The following is a 27,398-nucleotide window of genomic DNA, read 5'->3' as shown; positions in this document are numbered from 1 at the left end:
CTATAGCTCTGTGTTGCAGCACACACTTTTGCATGGAGAAGATCCCAGATTCAGTTCCAGAGAACTGTAGCCAGAAACATCCTAGTAACCTACTACAACTCAGAGTATGAAATACTGGGCTACAGTAGCAGGGATGAAACTAGAGGTGTCCCTAGGATCCCTCATGCCCCTGGCAAGCAGCTGTTTCGGTGCCCCCCTCCTGAAGAAAATAACCTTCCTGCTTGCCTTTGTGCCATGATGCGAGAGGGATGGGAAGCTTCTGCGTTTGATCTTGCTGTGACAGCAGCGGCGCATCGCCATGCGTATTTACGTCATACGTTCCATAGTCTGATAGGTGATTTTTGTGGGGGGAGGCAGGCCTGCGCACCTGGCATGGGCCAGTTTCACCAACCCCTAGGTACACCTCTGGACAAAGCACAGCCGCTTATTCCACAGCACTAATCTCCTGGGGTGCTATTTGTCAATCCGCTGCATGTCAAATAAATAGGCTATTCTCAGGCAGGGGTGGGGCAAGAGACTCCACCAAATCAGTTAAACAGAAGAAGCAATTGTTGGCATCAGCCTGCATAACTAAGGGTTAAACTGCCTGTTTCATTTTGAAAAAAATGGCAAAGTCCCTTGACCAATCCTAATGCTACAGAATAGTGAGTGAATGTTAAACAAAGCAGAAGGGGGTAAGAAAAAGATGTCTTGATATTGAAGCCATAATGTCTTTATTTGTCAAAAGACTCTCTCTCTCTCTCTCTCTCATCTTAGAATACCTGCACTTCAGAATTAATCACTATGATACTGCACTGAAAAATAATTTCTGACCTGCACATAACACACTTCCTTTTGAGGGGAGATTCATTCACACTTTTTCTTAGCTGGTTTGTGGCAGCAACACATTGTGGGGAATGCATCTCTGGTGCTCCTCAGGAATAAGCAAGAAAGCATCTCTCCTAATGTTCGTAACTAATGCTTAGATGTGCAGCTACTGCTCTAAACCAAGAGCTGACATGACTCTTCTGGAGCCTGAATGGGAGAAAAAGAAGAGAAGTGGGTACAGTATTTTAATTGGCAACCAAGTTCCAGATTGTCCAGTATCAGTCCCACTTAGATGTGGTCAACAGCTATAGCATTGCCTTTAATCCGGAAGGGTTCCATGTAAGTTGCAGGTGCCACCTCTGCCTCCATCCAAGGGATTTGAAACAAGGCCGCTTTTAGCTGAAATGGGAGTCAGGCCTTACTGTTCATATACATCAATTGTGGCTCACAGTTGAGTGCATAGGGTGGTATTCAATGAAGGACTTGTCCAGGCTTCTTTTTTGTGTTGTGTTTCTAGGCACAGATCCACTCTTTAAAGCGCTCAAGACCTGCACCTAGAAAGAGCAAGACAAAAGGTGTGTGGCTGAGCCCTTAGCTTTACTCAGAGTAAACCCATTGAAATAAATGGACCTGACATAGTCATGCTCAATATTTCAGTGGGTCTACTCTGAGTAAAACTTAGTTGAATACTATCCATAATCCATCCCTCGACACCCCATTTATCATCCTAGAAATACTTTCTTACCTGATATTTGAGAGTAGCTCTATTGAATCTTCCTTTGAACACATCTCTTGGGCAAAGTCATTGTTTACACAAGCCATGCCTTAAGTTAATTTTCTGCTGCTCATTATGTCATGACGTGCTGTATCTTTTTCAACTTCCACCTTCACAGGCTGCTGAATGATACAGCCTATCAGCTGAGTTCCAAAGATTCCCAGAAAAAGCATGACTGGTTTCAGCCCAGGGAGGAGCCATAGCTCATTGATAAAGTAGATGCTTTGAATGCAGAAGGTTTTAGGTTCAGACCCTGACATATTCAGTTAAAAGGGATCAGGCTGCAAGTGGTGGGAAAGTTCTCTGCTGGAGATCCAAGAGCCACTGCCACTTGGAGTAGATACTAGGCCAGAATGAACAAATGGGTCAGACTACATTCCTCTCTCTTTCTCGTTTCCACTAAAACTGATCTGAGATTGTACACCATTTCCTTAAAGCTCAGCTTATTTCTTACCGTAAGGTTGCAACAGCAAAAGATTGGTCTCCTGCTGCTGACCATTTCCTAACTTCCATGAAATGGTTTGGCTGTGCTTTCCTGTATCTTCTCTCTCTCTCATGCCAAGGAGGTCATTTCCCATAAAGGAGACAAATGTTCCAATTAACAGTCTTTTACTAGATGACTAATTTTCATGTCACAGTTGCTGTTGGTTTTGTGTGTGGCACTGGGAAGGAAGAAATACACAAACCATGAATTATAGCAGGCAGGGTGTTTTTGCATTTCCCTGTTATTGACCCCCTACCTACTCCAGTCCACTCACTACACCTTAAATTCATGAAGTGAGTTCTGCCTATTGAAGTCTTAAATGTTTCTCCTATCTTTTTAATTTTGTTATTTCAAAATAATTTATTCATTATTATTTCAATGGGTATAGTTTTACAGATACAGAGTTGGGGCTGTAGACCCTTGGTTGTTCTGCCAAAGAGAGATAAGGGCCTATTCACAAATCCTTCTGCTGGAGCTGAATCTGCTCAAATGCTGCTTGTTTTCAGTTTGGCATCAAAACATACTCAGGTCCTACCATAGTCCTGTTGAGACCCAAAGCTATTGCTAGTATCCATAATTTTGTCCAGGGAGTTTCTTGTATTAAGGCAGGGTGGCCTGGATGATTTAATAGGTCACTTTCCATCTTGGCATGCTATGAGTCTATAAAACTTGTAGAATCATTGACTGTCACAGGCAGGGGAGGAAAAACCCTAAAAGAATATTAAACTTAGGGAGGACACCTTACAGCGTCTTGCAGCATTATATGGGTGAAGATATTGGCAAGTGTTTTTTGGCTTAGAGTGAAGAACAAGATCAACTCTGTTCTTGTTGCTCAGGGAAGAACCAGTTGTACCTACCAGTGATGGGTGCTGCACTAAAGCTGCTTTTTAAAAATGTCTTTGTAAAGATAGTTGCATGGGCTGGTAAACTTTGCAAACAGTGTTGTTGTCAGCCCAAAAGTTCTGGTACAATTTCGGTCTAGCTATTTCTAGATAAAGAATCAGAGAATTGTAGAATTGGAAGGGACCCCAAGGGTGATCCAGTCCAACTCCCCGCAATGCAGGAATCTCAGCTAAAGCATCCATGATTTTTCTACATTTGGCCAACTTTCTCTTTGATTAATTTGAATGCTTTGTTTTGTGTGATCAACTGGATTTCCTATTCACTTACATTGGGGTTGGGATTACATTTCCTCCTGTGCAGAAAAACTGCCCTTAGAAACTTAGAATGGTCTCAGCCCCATGAGAGAGAACAGGCTTTGCAAGCAGAAGATCCCAGGTTAAACACCTGCCATCTTCATGTAGAGCTGGAAAAGACTGTTGCCTAAAACCCTCAAGAACTGCTTGTCAGTCAGGGTACACAATACTAAACTAGGTGGATCAGCGGTTTGACTCGACATAAGGCAGCTTCCAATGTTCCTAAATGACTTTCCACTGGGGTTTTGAATCAGTCCTGTACTTCAGATATGAAAAGCAAGTACCTTGTCGCCCTGTAAAGGCATCAAACTTGCTCCCGGCTAGCAAATTTCAGCTAACCTGCAGTGCTACCCTAGAACTCAGCTTTATGAGGAAACGGTTGTGAGAGCCAGTCCTTCGACTGCCGGTGTCTCCATATTCTGGAACTTTACAGAACACATAGAACAAAGTGGCACATACCATGCTTGATTCTGTGATTTCTTCATTACAGAACACAGTTGCCAGCATCACCAGTGAGCTACGGACCTTCCAGGCACAGTTTGAGGACGCAATGGCTGCCCACCAGAAGGAGGCAAAGCGCTTAAATGAACACATAAAGGAACTGGCAAGAGAGAAGGAGCTTGTTGGGAGGGAGGTATGTTCGGGTTCTTGGCTGGGTCTTCTTTCTGTGGAAGGATTCTCTGTCCCTGTTCAGTATGGTCCTATAAGTGCTCTATGTATCTCTTTGTCAACAGATAGGTGTTTGCCCCAGTTCAAGCCATCTGTGAATAAGTTGGTCACAATGGAAGCATTTCCCCTCTCTGCTGAAAGAGGCAGTAGCTTTGAAATCTGAGGTCTTCTGCTCCTATGGAAATCAGTAGTGCTAAATTACGGCAGAATCGGCCAGACTTAATACTTGAGCAGGGCTTCAGTGTTGAAGGCAGTATGACTGAAGGAAAGCTGCCTGTTGGGTACAAACTCATAGCACTTCCATCCCTAGAAAGACACGTTTTGTTAGCTTTGGAAACCTGCAAAACCTATTTGGCCTGTGAAGACCATGGGACAGAATGAAGGAGAAGCATTGGTGCTTGTACTCTGTCACTTTCCATTCTCTACTTAGCAACCCTCCTTTTGTAACCTAGAATTGGATTGGATAGGTGTGAAATAGGAAGAACAGGCCCTGACTCCAGCCAGTCAGGGCCCTTTCTAATAATGGCGTGCTATAGGTTAAATTGCAAGCAGGGATCCCTGCCCACCCCGTTGCACCCCCTTTTTCCTAACACACATCTCCGGGTGGTGACTCTTGGGGGTGGAACAATATCTGCAGCTCTGGAAAACATCCCCAGGTGGAATCCCTCACCCACTGCCAGATGCTTTCTGAGCTCTTGTTCTCTACAAACACAGTACATCAGAACAAGAGAATGACCCCCAGCCCGAAAAGACTGGGGTGGGGTGAAGGGGGGGAAATAGAAAATTAAAGGACATAAAAGAGGAAGAGAGAGTAATTTAACATGACAGGCTGTTTATTTTGGCAAAAAAATGGCCTCCTTTCAACAGATTTCAAAGTCCAGCCCCAGGAGGGACCACACAAGCAAGCAGAAGAGGGTTGTTTCAGAGGGCAGGGAGGGCAGAAGGAATGGGGATGGGGCGAGAGGGGGTGCATATGTTCCTAGATGGATGTAGGATGGGCAGAGAAAGAGTAACACAGCATGGGAAGGGAGACAGCAGCAGATGAGAGAAAGAGAGGTGGGGGGAGTGGGAGAGGACAGTTGTGGGACTAATATAACAAGCTGAGGGCAAAGAAACACAGAGTGAAATCCTCACAGGCGCCAGCATTGACCTACTTATCACCATGGGAACCATAACATTTTCACAGCCTTTTAACTTGAGGAAGTCAGGCTCGTTGAGCAGCCCTGCCTTCCCTTAAGTGCACACCACGCTCACATAGTCAACATACATACACACAAGCCCACAACTATACAAGGCACATCTGCCACATTCGTGTTTTCTCATGAGTACATGCATCATCAAGTGTACATGTATGCGCATACATGTGTGTGTGTTTGTGTGTGTGAGTGTATACACACACACACACACACACACACACACACAAATGTAGTGTTGCACCCCACCCCAGTCTTTGAGCTGTGTGAGATTCCAGGGCTTCCCCAGGCTTCATGTTCGTTTCTGGAAATGAGGCACAGTGGAGACAGTAGTGTCTTTATGAAATATGGTTTATTCACACATATATAGAACCTGGAAGGTTTCACAGCATTAACACCCCAAAAGGGTCCTGTTTCTTCCATAGCTGCAGCCTTGGTTTCTAACAGACATCAAGCACTGCACTCTTGACTCTCTCTCTCTCTCAGGCTTGCTGCTTTTTCCTCTAGGTCATATCACTGCAAATGCTCAGCTGTGGCTTTTGCCCACACAGAGTTCATTTCCTTTGTTTCTCTTAGTGGCCCATCACCCAGGCACCCCCCCCCCCAAAACAATGTTCTTCAGTGGTGCCAACTTGAATAAAATATTGGGGGGCTCATCCCACGTAACTAATCACATGATGCTGTGCACACACACCATTTGAATGGCAATGCACGTCAACTTTGGGGGCAGACCTCTCAGATATTTTATTGGGCGGGCTGAAGGGACCTCAGCCCCCTTGGAGTTGGCTCCTACAATGTTCTTACTGTGTGGAAATAGTTGCATGAATTCACACACATGTGCATGTAAATATATTCCCACATCATTCTGTGAACTTCAATGCACAACCACTCCCGCCTCCACACACACACCCGCCCTGTCTCTCACACGCATGCACATTTCCTCTCCCACCATGAAATACCCTGTTCCATGTGTCCAGGGCTCAGCTGGAGACTTGGCTGCCCAGGCATGATTTCAAAAGAGACTGTTTATAAAAAGTTCTAGTCAAGATATAATTATAATAATCACATTAAGAGCTTTGCTACAGTGTTCCTGTAAATGAGGAAAGCTCTGCCCTTACACAGAGAGTGAGCGAGCCAGGAAGGAGGGTGTGTGTGTGTGTGTGTGTGTGTGTCTGTGTGTGTGTGTGTGTGTTTGAGTTGGGGGGTGGTTCATGTGCAATGTTTTCTTTTCAATCTCACCCCCTGCTAGCCCCCCTTCCTTTATCCTAGGGAATAAAAACAGTTTATTTTATGATGGATCGCCCCTCTCTTTGGTCACTGACCTTTCTTCGTGAATTTCTGCTGAGCTCAGCAGAAAACCGCTGACTGCGTTTGTGGATCCCATATGTAGGTGGGGGTTGGGAGAGAAAGGGGCTCACCCCAATCCTTCTCAAAAACAAAACAACAATAACAGAGAGCTGGTCGGAATGAGACAGGCCAACAGGGAGGATCTGGACAATGTTAAGAGCTTTCCAGAGTAAAAGCGTTAGGAAAGAAAGTTGGGAAGGAAAGAAAGGGGGTTCATATTGGAATTGTTTGCCCGTCCCCGATTCCAGTAATATAACGGACCGAGGGAGCAAGAGCAGTTGTGTGTAGCCTCAGCTTGTCCAGAGAGGCAGAATTAAAACACAGAGAACCCTATTTTCTCCTGCGTCTGATGTACCCTGTGCTGCTATCCCAGGAAATAGCTTATCATACCTAGTAATTCACTGTGCAGCCTCTGGAACACATTGCATTGTACTAGAATGCAGGCTTGCTTGTACCGGTGTGGCTGAAGAACTGATGAGCACACATGTGCTACTCTGTGGGTCTGGGCAAGTTCTGGCCCTCTGCACTGGCAGTTCACCCTCATTCAGAAAGGATGAAGGTGGCTCTGCTTTTTAAGATGCTGTTACTTCTAGCCTACTGCTGCTGAGGATTTTTCTTTTCTGCCTCCACACCACACTATGGACCAAGTGGAATGCGCAAAGGCATCAGAAAAGAGCAGTGTTCCAAGGACAGATCAGCTTGGCACAATGGCCACGCACAAATTTAATTCAGATTTCCTTCTCTTTCTTTTTCTTTTCTTTTTTAATGCATTTTTCCAGTTGTTAGCAGAAATATTAATCCTTCTCAAATGAGTACAGCTTGGCCTGCAAAGCACCATTTTTAGTGCCTGTACAGGTTTCCACATATTTTCAGCAAGGATGCAGCATGCTTAAATGCAACACTCCTAATGCAAACAGGCGTCCTCAGGACAGGTAGTTTTCCTCATTGTATCTGTTGTTGTTGTTGTTTAGTCGTTTAATCGTGTCTGACTCTTTGTGACCCCATGGACCAGAGCACGCCAGGCACTTCTGTCCTCCACTGCCTCCCGCAGTTTGATCAAACTCATGCTGGTAGCTTCAAGAACACCATCCAACCATCTCATCCTCTGTCGTCCCCTTCGCCTTGTGCCCTCCATCTTTCCCAACATCAGGGTCTTTTCCAGGGAGTCTTCTCTTCTCATGAGGTGGCCAAAGTATTGGAGCCTCAGCTTCAGGATCTGTCCTTCCAGTGAGCACTCAGGTCTGATTTCCTTAAGAATGGAGAGGTTTGATCTTCTTGCAGTCCATGGGACTCTCAAGAGTCTCCTCCAGCACCATAATTCAAAAGCATCAATTCTTCAGCGATCAGCCTTCTTTATGGTCCAGCTCTCACTTCCATACATCACTACTGGGAAAACCATGGCTTTAATTATACGAACCTTTGTTGGCAAGGTGATGTCTCTACTTTTTAAGATGCTGTCTAGGTTTGTCATTGCTTTTCTCCCAAGAAGCAGGCGTCTTTTAATTTCGTGACTGCTGTCACCATCTGCAGTGATCATGGAGCCCAAGAAAGTAAAATCTCTTACTGCCTCCATTTCTTCCCCTTCTATTTGCCAGGAGGTGATGGGACCAGTGGCCATGATCTTCGTTTTTTTGATGTTGAGCTTCAGACCATATTTTGCGCTCTCCTCTTTCACCCTCAATTAAAGGTTCTTTAATTCCTCCTCACTTTCTGCCATCAAGGTTGTGTCATCTGCATATCTGAGGTTGTTGATATTTCTTCCGGCAATCTTAATTCCGGCTTTGGATTCATCCAGCCCAGCCTTTCGCATGATGAATTCTGCATATAAGTTAAATAAGCAGAGAGACAATATACAGCCTTGTCGTACTCCTTTCCCAATTTTGAACCAATCAGTTGTTCCATATCCAGTTCTAACTGTAGCTTCTTGTCCCACATAGAGATTTCTCAGGAGACAGATGAGGTGACCAGGCACTCCCATTTCTTTAAGAACTTGCCATAGTTTGCTGTGGTCGACACAGTCAAAGGCTTTTGCATAGTCAATGAAGCAGAAGTAGGTGTCTTTGTATCTGTAGAGTGCATGAAATGGAACAGCCTTGAGATCACCTAAGGCCACGAGTTGTTGCTGTCGTTTATCTTTAGCAACTGAGCTCTTCCAGTTGTAGCTTGCTTTTTTCCCCCTTCCTTGCATTCCAAACATAATCTTCCTCCTCTGCTCCTACTCAGTTTGGCACTCAAATCTAACAGCATGCTGATAGCTCCAATTACGCATTCCCACCACCTGATAAATGCCTACTATCTCACACATGAATCACAACACCTCTCACTCCTGCTCCTGTTGAGATGCAGCCACAATCTGAAACATTCCTATATCCTCCATTCAGACATGCTTGCATGCTTTCCTTTGCTGAAGTGAGAAATTCTGCTTTGAAGCCACATGGCTCCAAGAGAAAAAGATTTATGATGGGTTCAAAGTTATACAAGTTATTTATTCTTCTCCCCACTTCCTCTAGTGGCAAGAAGTTCCATGGGTAGCATTTACCCATGAGTAGCACTTCCCCAGGGAATTGATTCTCTTAGGAAGAAGAGGTCACTTGGGAATTATGGCCTCCTTATAACATTTTGCCCCATTGGTACCCCAAAAGGCAGTAAAACACCACAAGAGAGGTTTAGCCATATTTCCCTAACCTGGAGTCCTTCTGCTGATGTTGGACAATGTATTGACCATGGTAAAAAAAGGTAAAAGTAAAGGACCCCTGCCAGTTAATCCAGTCGCAGACAACTCTGGGGTTGCGACACTCATCTCACTTTACTGGCCGAGGGAGCCGACTTTTTTCCACAGACAGGTTTTCTGGGTAATGTGGCCAGCATGACTAAGCCACTTCTGGCGAAACCAGAGCAGTGCACGGTAATGCCATTTACCTTCCCGCCAGAGCTGTACCTATTTATCTACTTGCACTTTGATGTGCTTTCAAACTGCTAGGTTGGCAGGAGCAGGGACCAAGCAAGAGGAGCCCCACCGTTGCATAGATTTGAATCACCGACCTTCTGATCGGCAAGCCCTAGGCTCAGTCCCTTATTGGTACCATGGTACATATGACCATAGTAGCTGGTGCCTAAGGGAGATGGAGTCCAAAACTTCTGAAGAGCACCAGATTGGAAAAGGCTGATTTTAACTTTTCAGCGTTAGAGTTCTCTGTGTCTGTTTCACACTTAGGGTGCCTCCATACCGTCACCGTTTTGTGGGAGGAATTCAATCACATACTTCAGATATGTGCAGATAAAGTGGATTAAAGTGTTCTGTTACCCTAGCGCAACATTTGCACTTTTAAAAAAGAATTTGGCTTTTTGCCATTAGGAAATGAATGGGAAAATGCATGGTAAAGTGTTTGGTGAATGAACAACATATAAACAGCTCACAAGCAAATCAGGATAAATGCAGGATGAATGCTTATGTTCGTATAACTGCCCCGTAAACAAATCAGAGGGAAAGCTGAGAAAAAGCCTGGATGTAATCTAAGCTCCTTGTAGGTTTTGTGCAAGCAAGTCAGGCTGAATGTTTAAAAAAACTGGTCCTCCAGAGGAACTCTGACACTGCGGGTATTTCTCCTCTCACTGTTCCAAAGCTTGTTTCTGTTGTTCTTTTTGCAGCCAGCTCTAGCTTTCAGCATCCTAGCTGGGGTTGTGGGGAAGGGATGGCAGCGGCAAAGACGTGTCCCTTCAGAGACAACTCTTTATCAGTAAACCATTTTGTATAGTCAGCTCTGATAAAGAGATGGCCATTGGTCATTAAGGAAAACCAACTAGTCATTAAACAAATGATGTAGTCGCTCATGGCTGGCACAGATTGGCTAGTATTCAAGACAATATATATCCACTAAGAAGAGGTAGGTCTCTCTTTGAAAGTACCTTTTCTTTTTGCTAACAACCTGGATTTTGAAATAGCATACTGCGATCGATCCAGACTCCAGCTAGCTTTGCTTTCTGCCCAAATGGGGTGTGCAGGACAATTCTTTATCTACTGAGAAGTATGCCCTGTTGAGTTCAGTTGGACTGATTTATGGGTAGACATGCCGCTGCATTGCCTTTGTAATTAAGATTTATTCCCTGCCATACAGTGAGCTCTAGATTAGGACTATACAGTGGTACCTTGGTTTTCGAACGTCTCCGTTGACTAACATTTTGGTTTTCAAACACTGTAAATCCAGAAGTAAATGCTTCGGTTTTCGAACACACCTCGGAAGTCAAACATGCCACGTGGCTTCCGCTGCATGCAAGATCCTGAGGCCTAGCTGTTGGGTGGTGAGTTTTTGGTTTTCAAATGTTTCAGAACCTGAACAGTCTTCTGGGGCTGATTATGTTCAAACTCTGAGGTACCACTGTACTTTCCAAATGCCTATGTTTCAAATACAGTAGTACCTTGGGTTAAGAACTTAATTCGTTCTGGAGTTCCGTTCTTAACCTGAAACCGTTCTTAACCTGAGGTACCACTTTAGCTAATGGGGCCTCCCACCACCGCCATGCTGCCGCCGCGCAATTTCTGTTCTCATCCTGAAGAAAAGTTCATAACCCGAGGTACTATTTCTGGGTTAGCGGAGTCTGTAACCTGAAGCGTCTGTAACCTGAAGTGTCTGTAACCCGAGATACCACTGTAAATGCTCGTTTTGCTTAGGCATCAGCATCACCCTCCAAGGGACAGTGCAAGCATCATTTTAACCATGCACGCCTATTTGCTGCAATCCTAAGTGTGCTTATGAGGGAGTAAGTCCCAGTCAAGTCAATGGGCTTATTTCTGAGTAAGCCTTAGGATTGTGCTGCGGGTTTCAGGTTCCTGGCTTAGCCATGTATGCTTTTTTCTTCAAGGCAGAACAGCTAAAAGCACAGCTGCGGCTGGCAGAGGATACCCACGCAGAAATTCGCAAGGAGCTGGTTGAGCTTCACCATAGGCTGCAGGAGACTGAAGAGGCTCGTGACCACCAGCAAAAGGAGCTGCTGGAAATTCGGAGGGCTGTGGCAGACGAGAGCAGAGAAAAAGAAGCACTACAGAAATCCAACAGTGAGCTCAGAGCAGCTGTCAAGAGAGCAGAGAACGAGAGGCTCAGGTAGGTAGCCTTGGTGCTGGACAGGCGTGTTGCTGGCATAGTGGCTATCGGCTCACAGCACTTTTAGAGGTTACCAGCAATGAGAGATTATGAACCTGTGCATCTGCTGCAGCTTGCAGAGATCCAAAGAAGAGAAGGAGCAGAAGATTGCTGTGCTGGAGGAAGCAAAAGCAGCCGTTGAGGGAGAGGTGGGGGAGGTCCGAGCAAATCTACGAGAAGTGGAGAAGTCTCGCATGGAAGCGCGAAGGGAGCTGCAGGAGCTGCGCAGGCAGGTATAACTGTGTCTTAGAACTCTCTCCCCCCACACCCTTCTCATCACAACCCTAAGGATATAATAATTGCAACAAGAGATCCTTGACGTCGCCCGATATTGGATTCTTTATTCAAAGCCACTTGTAGCTGCTACGGACACTGTCAAAACACAAGGTTGTAGGTACAGTATCTAAGCAGGGGACAAGAGAAGCATCATCATCGCCACCCAAAATGTCTTTCTGGCTTGTTTAATTTGCGCCTGAAAATTCCTATGAAAGAGCCCTGAGACCTCGATCCTCCGTCATAATTCCTACCCATAAGGGCTCTCTTTTTTAATATTCCCACCTGTATCTCCCTCCCACTAGGACTGTCGGTGCTACTCCCGCCCCCTTTGGGGTTCCTTACATCCAATTGAGTGAGTGAGACACTGCCCCACCAGCCTTGGTCTGCCCTCAGCTAGCACCACCCCACTTGCCTGCCTGTTTTCTACAGAGGAGCTGCTCTGCTTGTCATTGGCTCTGGCTTCGCCTGCTGTTAGGGTCCCTCCAGACTGCTTTAGGTTCTGCAATACTTCTGCAATGCTACCACATTGTTGCTGTCCAGAGGGGCAGTCCTGAGTGGGACAAAAATAAACCAGGACATTTGTGGTACAAAAAGTTGCAGGATTTAAACAGGAAGTTGCGGGATATGCACTGATTTGGAAAGGAAGCAGTGTGGCCACCCCAAAATGTTTGCAGGTGCAAATAGTATTGAAAGTGGAGTAATGTGTGATCCCCACCCCCCCCACCCCCGTAATATCACAAGCAGAAATAAGAATGATTGTGCAATAAAAATGATGTCTGGAGGGGGAGCCCTTGGCTTCTTTGTCTTCTGTCGTACTAGCCCTATATAGTCAATCATTTCACTCTAACACCAATTGCCAAATGTGACAGTAGGGATCCCCTCCCAGTGTGGTGTAGTGGTTAAGAGCGGTAGTCTCGTAATCTGGGGAACCGGGTTCGCGTCTCCGCTCCTCCACATGCAGCTGCTGGGTGACCTTGGACTAGTCACACTTCTGTGAAGTCTCTCAGCCCCATTGACCTCACAGAGTGTTTGTTGTGGGGGAGGAAGGGAAAGGAGAATGTTAGCCGCTTTGAGACTCCTTCGGGTAGTGATAAAGCGGGATATCAAATCCAAACTACTCCTCCTCCTCCTCCTCCTCCTCTTCTTCTTCTTCTTCTCTTCTTCTTCTTCTTCTTCTTCTTCTTCTTCTTCTTCTTCTTCTCCTCCTCCCCCACAGAAGCTTTTCATGTGAGCTGGGCTTCTGAGCATAGAGCCCATACAATAGATAATACCCAGAGTTCTGGCATACCTTTTGCAGGTGAAGGCCTTAGAGAGTGAGAACAGCAAAAAAGCCCAAGAAATCAGTGAACTTCAGCATCGGTTGATCGAGGAGGAGCAGCAGGAGCAGCAGAACAGCAAAGAGGCTCTGGAACTGAAGCAGAAAATAGCCGGATTGGAGATCAGCTGTGAATCTGCTCACAAGGAGGTAACGTGGTGGTGGGTGGTGGAGGACAAGATGCAGGAGATGGAAGAAGAATTGAAAAGTAAGCTGGGAGAGTTGAGGAGGGCAGCTTACTCTTCTTCCATCTCCTGTGTCTTGTCCTCCAAGAGGTGGTAGTGGAGATAAGTTGCATGGAGGGATGCATACAGAGGGGAGAAGACAGGGTATCTATGTGGACCGGGTTTCCTGCAGCCTCACCTACTTTAGCTCTGAGTGTGCAGCAGGATAGTGGTAGCTGGCTGGATATAAATCACTTTCATAAATGTAGGTGAAGAACCATGAGTGCAAGCTACATTTATAGCTGTGCTTGGCTTCCCTGTGTCCTGAGAAGGTGGTGGTGTGGACGGTGGTAGTGCCCGTACATTGCCATGGCCTGCCAACCTTGTTCTTTCAGGTGCTGAGCTTGCGGAAGAAGCTGTCTGCCATGGAGGCAGAAAGCCGGCTTCAGGAGCAAGACCTTGCGCAGAGCCTTGCCGAGAGCCGTGCAAAGGAGAAGAAGCTGAAGGACGATCTTCATCACCTGGAGATGAAGCTGCAGGAAGCCAGCAGGGCAGGCGAGAGCCTCCAGATGCGCCTCAGCACCTGTGAGGGGCGTTCCCAAGGCTTGGGAATAGAACTAGCCAAAGCGGAGGCAGCCAAGAGGGAGGTGGAGCTGAAGCTCGTGGCACTGCATTCGGCTCTGCGCCGCACGCTGGGGCTTGGCAGCCGGAGTCCATCGCCACAAAGATCCTGCTCTCCAGTCAAAGGTCAGAAGGCTCCTAACCAGGATATCCTTCATATGCTGTGCATTAAATTTCAGCTAAGCAATAACTGCAGTAGACATCAACCTCTAATTGTGGTAATGAAATATGCTCATAGCTAAGGAAATTACTCTATTGGGGTTGGACAACCTTCTGTTGAACGCCACATTCCCTTGAGGGAATCTGTTGGAGGCCACACATCATTGTGGTCAAAAGTTGATAGGGCCACCAAACATTTCTCTTTTTCTTTTTCTTTCTCTGCTTTCTGCCACCCTTTTTCCTTTAGTCTCTGCCAACTCCTTCCTTCCTTCCTTCCTTCTTCTCTCTCTCTCTCTCTCTCTCTCCATATACAGTGGTACCTCAGTTTAAGAACTTAATTGATTATGGAGGTCCGTTCTTAACCTGAAACTGTTCTTTACCTGAGGTACCACTTTAGCTAATGGGGCCTCCTGCCCCCGCCGCACAATTTCTGTTCTCATCCTGAAGCAAAGTTCTTAATCCGAGGTATTATTTCTGGGTTAGTGGAGTCTGTAACCTGAAGCATCTGTAACCCGAGGTACCACTGTATATTTATGCTACCCCCTGCGTACCACCCACTGGAATAGATTGAGGGCTGCAGGTTGCTCACCCCTGATTTATACCAATGCACCTGGTGCAGCTATGAGGAGTAGGAAATGTGCTTCTTTTCTTAAATTAAGGTTGTTTGCCACCACTTAAGCAGTGGTCTTGGTGAGCAACCAGGGAGCGCTGTCATAGCTCAGTGGTAAAGCAAGTGATTTGTGTGTAGAAGCACTTGCTTTCCAGATTCAGTTTCTGGCTTCTCCAGTTCAAAAGATACCAAATAACAGGGCTGAGGAAGACTGAGCTAGGTGGTCCATTGGTCTCCCTCTGTATAAGCAAGCTGCATGTGTTCACTGCTGTGCTCAGGATTCCGTTTTCAGTTTGTAAGACTGCTATTGAAAGCCAAGTCCTGCCTCTGGCAGTGGTTGACTCATGCCCTGACTGCTACCGCCCGAAGGACATTTTTCATCATCACATCATGTATCTGATGGTTGTGTATCTAACAGGTCTCTCAGTCCTGGGAAGAGGTCATAGTTCAGTGGAAGAGCACCTGACATAGTTCAGTCATTAGCACATCCAATTAAAAAGGATTAGGTATCAGACGATGGGAAAGATCTCTACCTGAGACCCTGGGGAGTTGTTGATAGTCAGAGTAGACAATGCTGGGCTAAGTATCTAGAGAACATAAGCTTTGTTTAAGGTGTTTCCTATATTTAAAGACCCCTTTAAAACGTTTTGCTGAGTTGTGCAGAATTTCCCTTTACCCATCTTGAAATCCTGATCAGAGTCTCCCTCTTTGACTTCTGAGACGTTAAGAATTTATGTTTCCACAGGAAGCAGTGGCCGGCAGACACCTGCCTCCCGCACTGGGTCTCCTGAGAGGAGCCGCTCACGTTCCCCATTTCACCAACGTTCTCCTCTCAGAGGTGACCAAGTCACAAGTGAAATTGACCCAGATGTAGTTCGAGATGCTTTGAGGGACTTCCTTCAGGAGCTGCGGGACACTCAGAGAGAGAGGGTGAGTAATGTCATCTCTTTCATTTACCGTTTTTCTCGTATGTATGTATGTATGTATGTATGTATCCCATGAAGCTCTGGAAAGCATGAGGTTAGGGTAATGAGGTTGAGACCAATTGTGACCTTATGCCCACCAGCTCTTGACTTCTATAATCCCTCCATCTGTAAGAATTTGTGCGCACACAATCATAGTGTCAGCAATGCAATATATGACACATTACCTCACATTACTGAAAGACATGCGTACTGTTTGTGGTAAAGTAAAGGTAAAGGTACCCCTGCCCGTACGGGCCAGTCTTGACAGACTCTGGGGTTGTGCACCCATCTCACTTAAGAGGCCAGGGGCCAGCGCTTTCCGGAGACACTTCCGGGTCACGTGGCCAGCGTGACATCTCTGCTCTGGCGAGCCAGAGCCGCACACGAAAACGCCGTTTACCTTCCCGCTGGTAAGCGGTCCCTATTTATCTACTTGCACCCGGAGGTGCTTTCGAACTGCTAGGTTGGCAGGCGCTGGGACCGAGCAGCGGGAGCGCACCCCGCCGCAGGGATTCGAACCGCCGACCTTTCGATCAGCAAGCCCTAGGCGCTGAGGCTTTAACCCACAGCGCCACCTGCGTCCCATTGTTTGTGGGGCTGCACATAATTAGACCCATGTTAAGGACTCACTATGCTATAGGTAGGGGAGCCTTCTGCAGTCTGAGGGCCACATTCTCCTCTAGGCAACCTTCTTGGGGCCACATGCCAATGGTGGGCAGGGCTAGAGGCAAAAGTGAGTAGGAAAATGGATGTAAATTTTACCTTAGTACAGTAGGCTAGTTTCTATGCACACACATACACACACACGTCTCTATCCTTTATCCAGACAAGCAAGAGGCACTTTTAGACAAAAAAACGGATGCGGGTGGTGCTGTGGTCTAATCCACTGAGCCTCTTGGGCTTGCTGATCAGAAGGTTGACGGTTCATGAAGCTCCTGTTGCTCTGTCCCAGCTCCTGCCAACCTAGCAGTTTTGAAAGGACATCAGTGCAAGTAGATAAATAGGTACCACTGTGGTGGGAAGGTAAATAGTGTTTCCTCCATGCGCCAGAAGTAGTTTAGTCATGCTGGCCACATGGCCCGGAAAGCTGTCTGTTGAAAAACACTGCCTCCGTCGGCCTAAGATGATGAGTGCCACAACCCCATAGTCGCCTTTGACTGGACTTAGATGACCAGGGGTCCTTTACCTTTTTTTTTTTCTATTAGACAAAATGCCAGAACATTTTCCAGACAGGCAGGGCCAGTGAGAGTGTGGCTTGGGGAGTGTTTTGAATCCCGATGGAGAGGCCTTCATTGCAGCTGTGAACTCACTGACTAGCTTTGGACAAATCACCATCTCAGCCTCAGTTCTCCAAATGTATAATGGGTACAGATTAGCAATGTAAAGATTACAAAGTGGTTTAGAAAACATTAAACAAGCACGACCAATAAATATAACTGAAATGATCAATGTGAGATCACACTGCTCCAAGCCTCTCCCTGTGGCTTGAGCCTCTGCCTACTTGCCTTTTCCTTTCCTCCCAGTATTTTGCTGTAAAAGTCTCAGCCTTTCTTCCCCATGCCCAGTCCTGACACTCAGACCACCCCCTGCCAAAAACAAGGCATTAAAAAAAGTCCGTATTTTTGCAGAAAACTTTTTGTAACTAGAGCAAAAGCATGCAAATCAAGTAAATATGTGTAAAAAATGTGTGATTTATTACAGCCATGTAATGTAATTATTTTTTAGCACAGAACTTTAGACCTTTTGAAAGCATGTTGTTCCATGCTTTTCTGAGCCCAGGCCAGAGAAAGGAAGAGGAGATTCCACTCCCGGAAGGGCGCAGGATCAGGACCACTAGTTTGCTTAGGTTGTGCAAGGACCCACTTCATTTGCCCTGCCTTCCAATCCATTAGGCTATCCCAGTTCTCTTTAGCAGGAGCCAACCTAGCTCAGCTTGACCCTAAGTTGACTTCGAAGACATATGTTTAGCAACATTCAAGGGCAGTTCAGCCCTTTCTCTGTCATGTGCTATTTATTGTTCAAAAGCATGCCTCTTATAAAAATGCATAAATATTTATACTGTACCAGAATAATTAAAAAAACATGGTCTGTCACAATAATCATAGCATCAGATCATCCAGTGGCCTTTCTGACAAATGGAGAAACGGAGAAATTTTTTAATTCTTTTGGGCTGCATAAAATCTAAGGCATTCCTTTCTTTGTTGTCTTGTCACACCAGGATCCTAGAGTTCAGTGTTAACATGCAGTAACCAAAAAGAATGTCTACAATCAATAACATCTTTCAGTTAGCAGTTTTGTAGCCCTGGCCTATTCTCCTTTGCTCAAAATTAAATCCCATTGAGTTCAATGGGTCATGCAGAATACAACCTTAACTGTTTGTGTTTACTCAGTGTTCACTGTGACTTATCCCTGAGTAAGTCTACATAGATGTGCATAAAGGAAAGTAGTGTGCCCTGGAAATACTTTGGTGAGGCCTGTTGTTTTCAAATTATTATTGCCTCAGGCCCCGGTCTCAGGGAAGACTACTCAATGTAACGCTTAATTGGTAAAATAATAGCATGCTTTCCAACATTTCATAGATGAAAAACAGGACATGCTTCTTATGCCCCTGTTCTCAGACTAAGAGATTGCTGCTTTAGCACTCCCCACCTCTGATACATATTGCTGATGACTGCACTCTGCATGCTATATTCATTTATTCTGCAGGAACCTATCATCTACTGATTTAAAAGGCGAGAGGATAATTGTTCTTTGACACTAGAAATCTTAATTGTCAAAAAAATATGTTACCAGCAACTGAAAGCATGCCACAGCAACTGTGTGAAATGGCAGGCTGCCAACTGCTTGGGACCTTAGTATTCCAACAAGAAGGTGGTTTTTTAAAAAACTATATTAGTAGCTGGGGAGGCAGTTAGACCCTTGGTTGACAAGGTCAAAGGAGTTGTAAAGGAAGATAAAGAAACTGCAGAGAAGCCAAATGATGGGACAGAAATAGCAAAATGGATGCATTAAAATAACAAAATGCAGTTTCATATCCCAGGTTTACTTCTTGGTCTTCTCTGGTGAGAAGCTAAGGATATCAAGAGAATGTCTATATATCTTGTTTCCAGGATGACCTGAGGATTCAGGTTATGAATATGAGCCGTCAGCTGAATGAAATGGAATCTGATCGTGACCGGACAAAAAGTCGCACCCTGCAACTCCAGAAGCTCCTAGCCGACTGTGAGGAAGGCATGTTCTCCTTTCTGCCCATCCTTTATCCCTTTCTGCGTATAATTTTCTATACCTCTCTGTGGATGCCTCCTTTCTTTATCATGCTGGTGCGACTCTTTGCTGGCTTGCTGTGGCAGAGCTCACAGCTCCTCTGGAGAGCTTCTGCCAGTCACATCAGATGATCTGTCTCAATAGAAGGCAGCTTCCTATGCCCCTATGTAGGCATGTGTAATGAAGCTTTAACATTAAAAAAAAAATGAAAAGTGCAGTCTAGAGCAGGATGGCCCAAGCTTTCCTACCAGGAATATGTCACCATGGAACCTGCAGGCCACAGACTGCCTTGTCGTGTGGGGTGTGTGCAAAACTTGACACACACACTTCAGCCCTCACACTGCCTTCCCAAAGCAGGGTAAGCAAGGTGCTGGGGTTTGGGAAGGAGGGATGAGGCTCCAGCAGGGTCCTAGAGCCCTTTCATCTCCTTCCCAAAGCTGGGAAAGCACCAACTAGGCTTTGGGAAGGAGGTGGGAGAACGTCAGAGCCTTCCCAGCTCCTTGCCAAAGCGCAGTGCATCTCTTACCTGGCTTTGGGAAGGCATCAAACATGGCCAAGGGCTACCAAAAAAGGCCTCAAGGACCACATGCATGTTGGAGCACCCTAGTCTAGAGGCTACCTTAACCCTTTTGCTACAGAGCATTGGTCTTTTCAGAATCGTTACCCCAAGCAGCTCACTTGGGAAGGTTCCACAAATGCATCTGGAACACTGGAGGGCAGAAAACAGCTTGGTAAGGCTGGGGAAAAGGATAAAGCATTCATCTCACTTGCTGTTTATTTGCTCAGAATGGCAACCTCCCAAAGCTGTCTTTCATTTTTGTAAAAAGTGGGGGGACTTTCTTAGATGGATTTGCATATCATGTATACTTTGAACAACAATCAATTGAACATTTGTAAAAATTTGTTCTAAAGAGCAAATGCCATGTGGGTCTGTGCTCTCAGACAGGCAGGTGCTCCTGAGCCAATTCCCGGGGCGAAACCTTAATCAACCATACAACTTTACCCATGTAAAATACTAATCTGATTTCCTTCATATAATTGGATATCAGAGGAGTTGGGAGAAAACAAGAAAGATGCCAGCAGGCTGTCTTTCCCTATTGGTTTGTTCCCCACCTCCTGACATACCCCCTTTGTACAAATAGATCCTTCTTTAGGTTTGACAGCTTCTTCCCTTCTGGAGGGATGGCCATTTGTAAGTGTGGCTTTTATCTGGAAGAACATTCAGTGTCCTCCCTAAAGCACAGGTTCAGCTTAGCCAGGCAGGCAAAGCAATGCAAGAGTGCATGGATGAATGGTGGTTTTTAAGTACACACCCCATTTTGCAGCCATCCTTTCCTTTAAAAAGCAACCTTTTGTTTTCACTTGCAGGCAAGCGGGGAGCAGACGGGCGCCTAAGCAGCGCACAGGCAGCACTGATGCTGCAAGAGGAGACGGCTAGGAAAGCGGAAAGAGCGCAGCAGGCCCTTGCAGATCAGGTGGCAGCCCTGGAGCGCAACTTGCACATTTGTCAGGAAAAGAACAGGGAACTGCAGGTGGGCAGAACCCCTCTCCCTGGAGGGGAAAGGCATTCAGTGACATGTCATGGGGCTGCTCCCTCCTAAAGGCCATTTCATATGTTGTGTGTCCATAAACTTAGGTTTGCCATGGAGTGTACACTGTTGCAGGCAGCCCTTGCGTACCTGTATGAGCGTACCTGTATGATACACATTTCCGAATGCTTTCTTCTCATCCACACTTTGCAGTTTTAGGTGTACACTTTAAAATATCTTGTGTGTGTAGACAGATATGCTCAAAGCAGTCCTAACAGTAATTGATGGCAAAATGCCCTACAGGGTGGGGGAAGAGAAGTTAATATTATTGCCACCAAAGATGCTAATCTTAAAATGTAGATGCTGGGCCTTCCTTTTTGGTAGATATACATGGAGTTGAGCTACAAGGCACTTTAACTGCATGAATGGGCAAACTGGTTTGTGAAGCTTATTAAAAAGCAGTCCAAAAAATATTTTAAATACAGATATCTCAAAGATCTATAAATACAAATACCTTTTTAAAAAGTCAAGAGCTAAAGAGGGTTTGTAAAGAGTTAAGCAGTGAGTAGGGGTGGGTATAAGGGTATAACTTGCTTTAATGCACACACAAATTACCTACTCTGGTTCTTAAAATAGAGGTGTGAGCAAATTAGTGCTAGAGAAACCCCAGTGGAAGAATTGCTGCTTTTTCTTCTTCTGAAGGGACTTTACCCAGCTGTTTAAAGAGCACTTTTTATTCCAACTGGCACCCTCAAGCAAGGGTCTGGCTGTGTTGACTGCTTGGGCTAACATGGACTGTTTGGGTGGAGCTTCATCCTGTGTACATTATCACCTGTCTCCATAAAAAATATTGATTCTTTCCATTTCTCTCTGTAATGCTACCATAAGGCTGTGTGATGTGGTAAGTTTCCATGTAAACGGGGTCTGTAATTCACATTGTGATCTTGGCAATATGCTGAGGGGTGGCACTTTTATCCAGATGGTGGCTAGAGGCTAACAGTGCACGAGGTGGGTGTTGGGACCATGCTGAATACTGCAGCTTAGTCCTGGGTCCTGGGCTGGTAAATAAACGAGCTTGGGAGTGTTGCTCACCCTTTCAACACTCCCAACCAGTAATGGCAGCACACATCACTAATGTGCAGCCTGAAGTCCCCTTCTTTCCCTCTCCCCTTCTTTCATTTTACACCTCTCTTTGAAGCTCAGATATTTTATCAGTAGGCTGACTCACTCAGGGCACACCATTAGGTAGGGTGAAGCATCTGTCTCAGGCAGCACATGCCGACGGTGGGGGTGGAGGCCCATCTACATAGCCCTTGAGCACACCCTAAGCTAGCCTGCCCTGCAGCTCCCAAAATATGTGGCCCTCAGGTTAATGGATGTTCATGGATTGAGGGAGGGTGCCATATTATCCTTTGCACCAGGCAGCAGAATATATTGAATCAGACCTGCACTCATTTCTCATTGCTTTATAAAGGGGTGCACATTCACACATACAGTTGCTTTTGCTCCATATCAGGCCTAGCGCTGGTTCTTGCACCTGCACAGCAAGGCTGCAATAGCATCCAGTCTTGTTCATAAAGGACTTTCTCCTTTTCCTCTGCAAGTATAGGCCAAAACAAAAGTGACCAGTGGTGTTCATGCTGGGGGTTTTTATTATTATTCTAGGAAAAAGTCAACAAGTTGAAAACCAAGGAAGCCAAGCTAGAGACAGAGAAGTGGAAGCTGAAGGAAGTCCTGGAGGCGGCAGAGAGTAGGGCCACCAAGTTGGATCTGAGCCGCAGGGCTGCTGAAGGAGAACTGCAGCGGGCCCAGCTCAGCCTCACTGAGAAGGATGTAGAGATCCAGTCCTTACAGGAGCAGTCCCAGGCGCTCCGCTGCCAGTTGGGAGACAAAGAGAGCAAAACCACCCAGCTGCAGCAGGAGCTAGACCACTTGACCCATTCTCTGGCCAGGACTGAGGGCACGGAAAACCACCTAAAGGACCGCGTGCAAAGCCTGTCTCAAGCTCTGTCTGATGCTACCGCTGGCTCCTCCTCCCTCCAGGAGAACATCTCCCAACTGCAAAGGGCCCTGACTGCTGCAGAGCAAGACCGTCGGCTACTCCAGGTAGTAGGAATCAGCTGCTTCAAATGTTCAGCCACTGCCTGTTTGTGTGCGAAGAGATAGCATCTCTCCTGAGCCAAATAGTATGTGCCCTCCTGTAAAACATGTTGTGTAGACCAGTCCCACCCCAATGCTGAGCACCTGCTACACCCAGTGGCCACCTACTCCCCAAATGACCTATCCCTATTTCCTTAAGATACCGCAAATTGAAGGGGTAGCACATTCAGAATAATATATGTAAGCAAAAAATGAAGGGCCTAATGGTTTTATGTTGTGCATGTGTGCACAAGTACAATATCTTAGGGTAACATAGTGTGTGTTGGGTAGGAATAGATGAATCTGTCAATTTTTGGTTCACTCAATTTCTTTTTTCTAGCCTTCAGTACTCCAAATTTCTGCAGGAATTTTTGTTTTATTTAATAAAACAACCCTTATGACAATTCATCAGCATTTTAGTGCTCCTAATAAATACATTTTTGCTTGCAGTTTTGACAAATATACACATTTTTGCAAGCACATTTCCCTGATATGATGCCTTTTTGTATGGTATTTTTACTAATACAGTGGTACCTCAGGTTACAAACGCTTCAGGTTACAGATGCTTCAGGTTACAGACTCCACTAAGCCAGAAATAGTACCTTGAGTTAAGAACTTTACCTCAGGATGAGAACAGAAATTGTGCTGCGGCCTCAGCAGGAGACTCCATTAGCTAAAGTGGTACCTCAGGTTAAGAACAATTTCAACTTAAGAATGGACCTCTAGAACGAATTCAGTTCTTAACCTGAGGTACCACTGTATATGCTTTTTTATGCACACTTTACCCAACACATTGCTTGGCTGGAGAACTTCACTGCAAAATTCAGAGAAGTGCAAATTTTGAATGATGGCTGTGTTTCAGTTTGCATATTGTTCTGGAAAGTGTGCATTTGGTAAATTCACCTTTACTGTGAACAGAGTCAAATTTCTCCCCTGACTCTAGTGTTGGGTGACTCCAGGAAAGTTCATGCTTTGGCTTGGATCCGCTGTAGTTTCTACAGGCCCTATTGTTTTGTACAAAATACTCTCTCCACCCATTTCTCCCAAGGAACATATGAAATTGCAAACTAACTGAAAGAGTTGAGTTTTTGTCTGGTTCAAAAGCCCTGTGGAAGTTGGGAATAGCCATAGGCTGTCTCCAGGAGTATCTGAGACAGAGGCTGAGGTTAAAATTATTGGAGCCAATGAAGTGAAAAGGCTGGCCTAAGTGTCTATATCTATAGTGGTACCTCTGGTTATGTACATAATTCGTTCTGGAGGTCTTTTCTTAACCTAAAACTTAAGCACCACTTTAGCTAATGGGGCCTCTTGCTTCTGCCCCGCCGCGCGATTTCTGTTCTCATCCTAAAGCAAAGTTCTTAACCTGAGGTATTATTTCTGGGTTAGCAGAGTCTGTAACCTGAACCGTATGTAACCTGAAGCGTATGCAACCCAAGGTACCACTGTACTTGCTTACTAATTCCCTTCAATGCAATGCAAATACTCAACATTCTGATCAGACAGCACGAAATCTTAACGTATGTTGGAAAGATTCCTTACGCTGGGTTGTATCATGTCTGTGCCTTTCTAACAACTCAAAACAAAATTCCAAAACACAGGTCCTTTTTGCCATACCTCCATGATTAAACCAACACTTAGCAATCACCTAGATGTAAATAATCTGGATGGGCCATAGCTCAGTGGCAGATGGCATGCTTCTCATGCATAATGTCCCTGGAACTTCTGTGTGAGACTGAGAGAAAGTCCTGCCTGAAAGAATGGAGAGCAGCTGCCATTTTGTACAGCAGCACTGAGTTAGATGGTCCAATGGTCTGACTTGATATAAGGCAGCGTCTTGCGTTCCTTATACTTTTCTGGAGGGATGTCCATACAGAGAGTAAAACACTTTCCAGCACGGCAACTAGTTCCTTTCTGCTGGCTTGAACTGACAAGAGACTAGAAGCAGCATGATGATTTGGCTGTGTATGTACGAATCACAAAAAAAATGGTATTTGACCAATAAATCTCACCACAAACAGTACATATCAATTCAACCAAGTGGTTTTGGCCCATTCTGTTTCTTTCTTTCCCCCCAGTAGATTATATTAAAGTTTGAAAGAAAATATTCAAAGATTAATATCAAATATCCAATACCTTTTTAATGAAAGATAAAACACTAATCTAAATAAAAACACAAAGGAAATGAAAAGAAAAGAGTAAAGGAAGCTAAAAGAAAAAAGAGAGAGCTTCCAGTTCTTCGTCTGTCAGCTGCATATAGAAAATTGTTTAAAACAACCACTCCAAGATAACATCCAACAATTCCATTTTCTATAAACCACTATTTTCTTCAGTCCTCAAACCCAGGTATCATAAGTTCACTTTCTTTTTCACATGAAAAGTCTATAAGGAGTTTGCAATCTTTAGTAGGCCCATTCTGGATTTCTTTTTCCCCTGCTTCAGGATCGCTTGGACTCGATGCGGCATGCATTGTCAGAGAGCAAGAGGCAGAACCATAGCTTGACGGATACAGTACATTTGCTGCAAGATCAGCTGGGTGAGATGGAGCTGCGATGCAGAAACCTGGAAGGGCAGTTGGAACATTTCCAAGAAGTGAGTAATGATGAGGAGAGAAGGACGAAGCAAGAGACAGTGGTCTTGTGGATGTAGCTATCTCACACTCGTGATTATATGGATAGCAGGCCACATCTCACAAGCATCTATTGGAGAGTGCCCATGCTTTCACTGGTGATGAGTAACAAAGCTTCCTTTGCTTGTTGTTGTTGTTGTTTAGTCGTGTCCGACTCTTTGTGACCCCGTGGACCAGAGAACGCCAGGCACTCCTGTCTTCCACTGCCTCCCGCAGTTTGGTCAAACTCATGCTGGTAGCTTCGAAAACACCATCCAACCATCTCGTCCTCTGTCGTCCCCTTCTCCTTGTGCCTTCCATCTTTCCCAACATCAGGGTCTTTTCCAGGGAGTCTTCTCTTCTCATGAGGTGGCCAAAGTATTGGAGCCTCAGCTTCACAATGTGTCCTTCCAGTGAGCACTCAGGCCTGATTTCCTTAAGAATGGATAGGTTTGATCTTCTTGCAGTCCATGGGACTCTCAAGAGTCTCCTCCAGCACCATAATTCAAAAGCATCAATTCTTCAGCGATCAGCCTTCTTTATGGTCCAGCTCTCACTTCCGTACATCACTACTGGGAAAACCATAGCTTTTACTATACGGACCTTTGTTGGCAAGGTGATGTCTCTACTTTTTAAGATGCTGTCTAGGTTTGTCATTGCTTTTCTCCCAAGAAGCAGGCGTCTTTTAATTTCGTGACTGCTGTCACCATCTGCAGTGATCATGGAGCCCAAGAAAGTAAAATCTCTCACTGCCTCCATTTCTTCCCCTTCTATTTGCCAGGAGGTGATGGGACCAGTGGCCATGATCTTCATTTTTTTGATGTTGGGCTTCTGACCATATTTTGCGCTCTCCTCTTTCACCCTCAATTAAAGGTTCTTTAATTCCTCCTCACTTTCTGCCTTCAAGGTTGTGTCATCTGCATATCTGAGGTTGTTGAGGTTCCGGCAATCTTAATTCCGGCTAGGGATTCATCCAGCCCAGCCTTTCGCATGATGAATTCTGCATATATGTTAAATAAGCAGGGAGACAATATACAGCCTTGTCGTACTCCTTTCCCAATTTTGAACCAATCAGTTGTTCCATATCCAGTTCTAACTGTAGCTTCTTGTCCCACATAGAGATTTCTCAGGAGACAGATGAGGTGATCAGGCACTCCCATTTCTTTAAGAACTTGCCATAGTTTGCTGTGGTCGACACAGTCAAAGGCTTTTGCATAGTCAATGAAGCAGAAGTAGATGTCTTTCTGGAACTCTCTAGCTTTCTCCATAATCCAGCACATGTTTGCAATTTGGTCTCTGGTTCCTCTGCCTCTTCTAAATCCAGCTTGCACTCCTGGGAGTTCTCGATCCACATACTGCTTGAGCCTGCCTTGTAGAATTTTAAGCATAACCTTGCTAGCATGTGAAATGAGTGCAATTGTGCGGTAGTTGGAGCATTCTTTGCAACTGCCCTTCTTTGGGATTGGGATGTAGACTGATCTTCTCCAATCCTCTGGCCACTGCTGAGTTTTCCAAACTTGCTGGCCCCATTTCCAACCCCGTGCAAATTTAGAAATTCCATAGCACAGCTAATCCATGCCAGTTTTCTGTAAATGCTGGTCCACTGTTTGGTTCCTCCAGGAAGCCCACTGGGACTTCTACAGGCTTATTGTCAGCAGATCAGCACTGACATTAAGGCTCACAATTGTTTCTTGGCAGCTGCATTTCCAACTGCTTCACACCTGATGTTGCATCTGACAACAGTTGTGAGACAGGTGGCTTTGGTTTGGGGGAAATGGCCTCACAGGTCAAATTGGAACCTAATTTGGCCAGTGTACTGAAGGTTCCTCACTGCTGATCTCAAGCTAAAAGCTTGTTACTCACCTTTGCAGAACCTCTTGTTCCATCTCATCTTTCAAGTGCACAGTTTTGTTGAAGAAGGGAATTATACCCACCTGAGCATTCGGGAATATTATCAACTGCCTTCTTCTGCCTTCTTCTGTGGCAGCCAAGAAACAGAAATGATAAAAAAATTTACCAAACAATTGATTCAATGATTCACAGAGAGTGACAAATGAATGCAGCCTTCCCTAAATAATGGTGCTGTTCCAAGTAAAATCCCACCCACCTACATCGTCCCTATTCTATGTCACCCCTGCATTG

At 45.4% G+C, this 27,398-nt stretch overlaps 1 protein-coding gene across 5 annotated transcripts in view; it reads left to right on the top strand.

The window, feature by feature from the left end:
• The window catches only part of CROCC2 (ciliary rootlet coiled-coil, rootletin family member 2), a 91,645-nt gene that overhangs the window by 51,945 nt on the left and 12,302 nt on the right, over positions 1-27,398 (top strand). For all 5 annotated transcript variants that reach the window (XM_079977409.1, XM_079977408.1, XM_079977412.1 and 2 more), the window contains 10 exons: positions 3,753-3,896; positions 11,332-11,570; positions 11,683-11,842; positions 13,183-13,350; positions 13,760-14,111; positions 15,500-15,684; positions 18,830-18,950; positions 20,352-20,515; positions 22,178-22,618; positions 25,091-25,240. In XM_079977409.1, the coding sequence (XP_079833535.1) occupies positions 3,753-3,896; positions 11,332-11,570; positions 11,683-11,842; positions 13,183-13,350; positions 13,760-14,111; positions 15,500-15,684; positions 18,830-18,950; positions 20,352-20,515; positions 22,178-22,618; positions 25,091-25,240 (2,124 nt within the window). The remainder of the gene's footprint in view (positions 1-3,752; positions 3,897-11,331; positions 11,571-11,682; positions 11,843-13,182; positions 13,351-13,759; positions 14,112-15,499; positions 15,685-18,829; positions 18,951-20,351; positions 20,516-22,177; positions 22,619-25,090; positions 25,241-27,398) is intronic.

Source organism: Podarcis cretensis (genome assembly GCF_951804945.1).
Source record: "Podarcis cretensis genome assembly, chromosome: 5".
NCBI classification, from domain to species: domain Eukaryota; kingdom Metazoa; phylum Chordata; class Lepidosauria; order Squamata; family Lacertidae; genus Podarcis; species Podarcis cretensis.
This window is presented reverse-complemented; position numbering and strand designations above follow the sequence as displayed.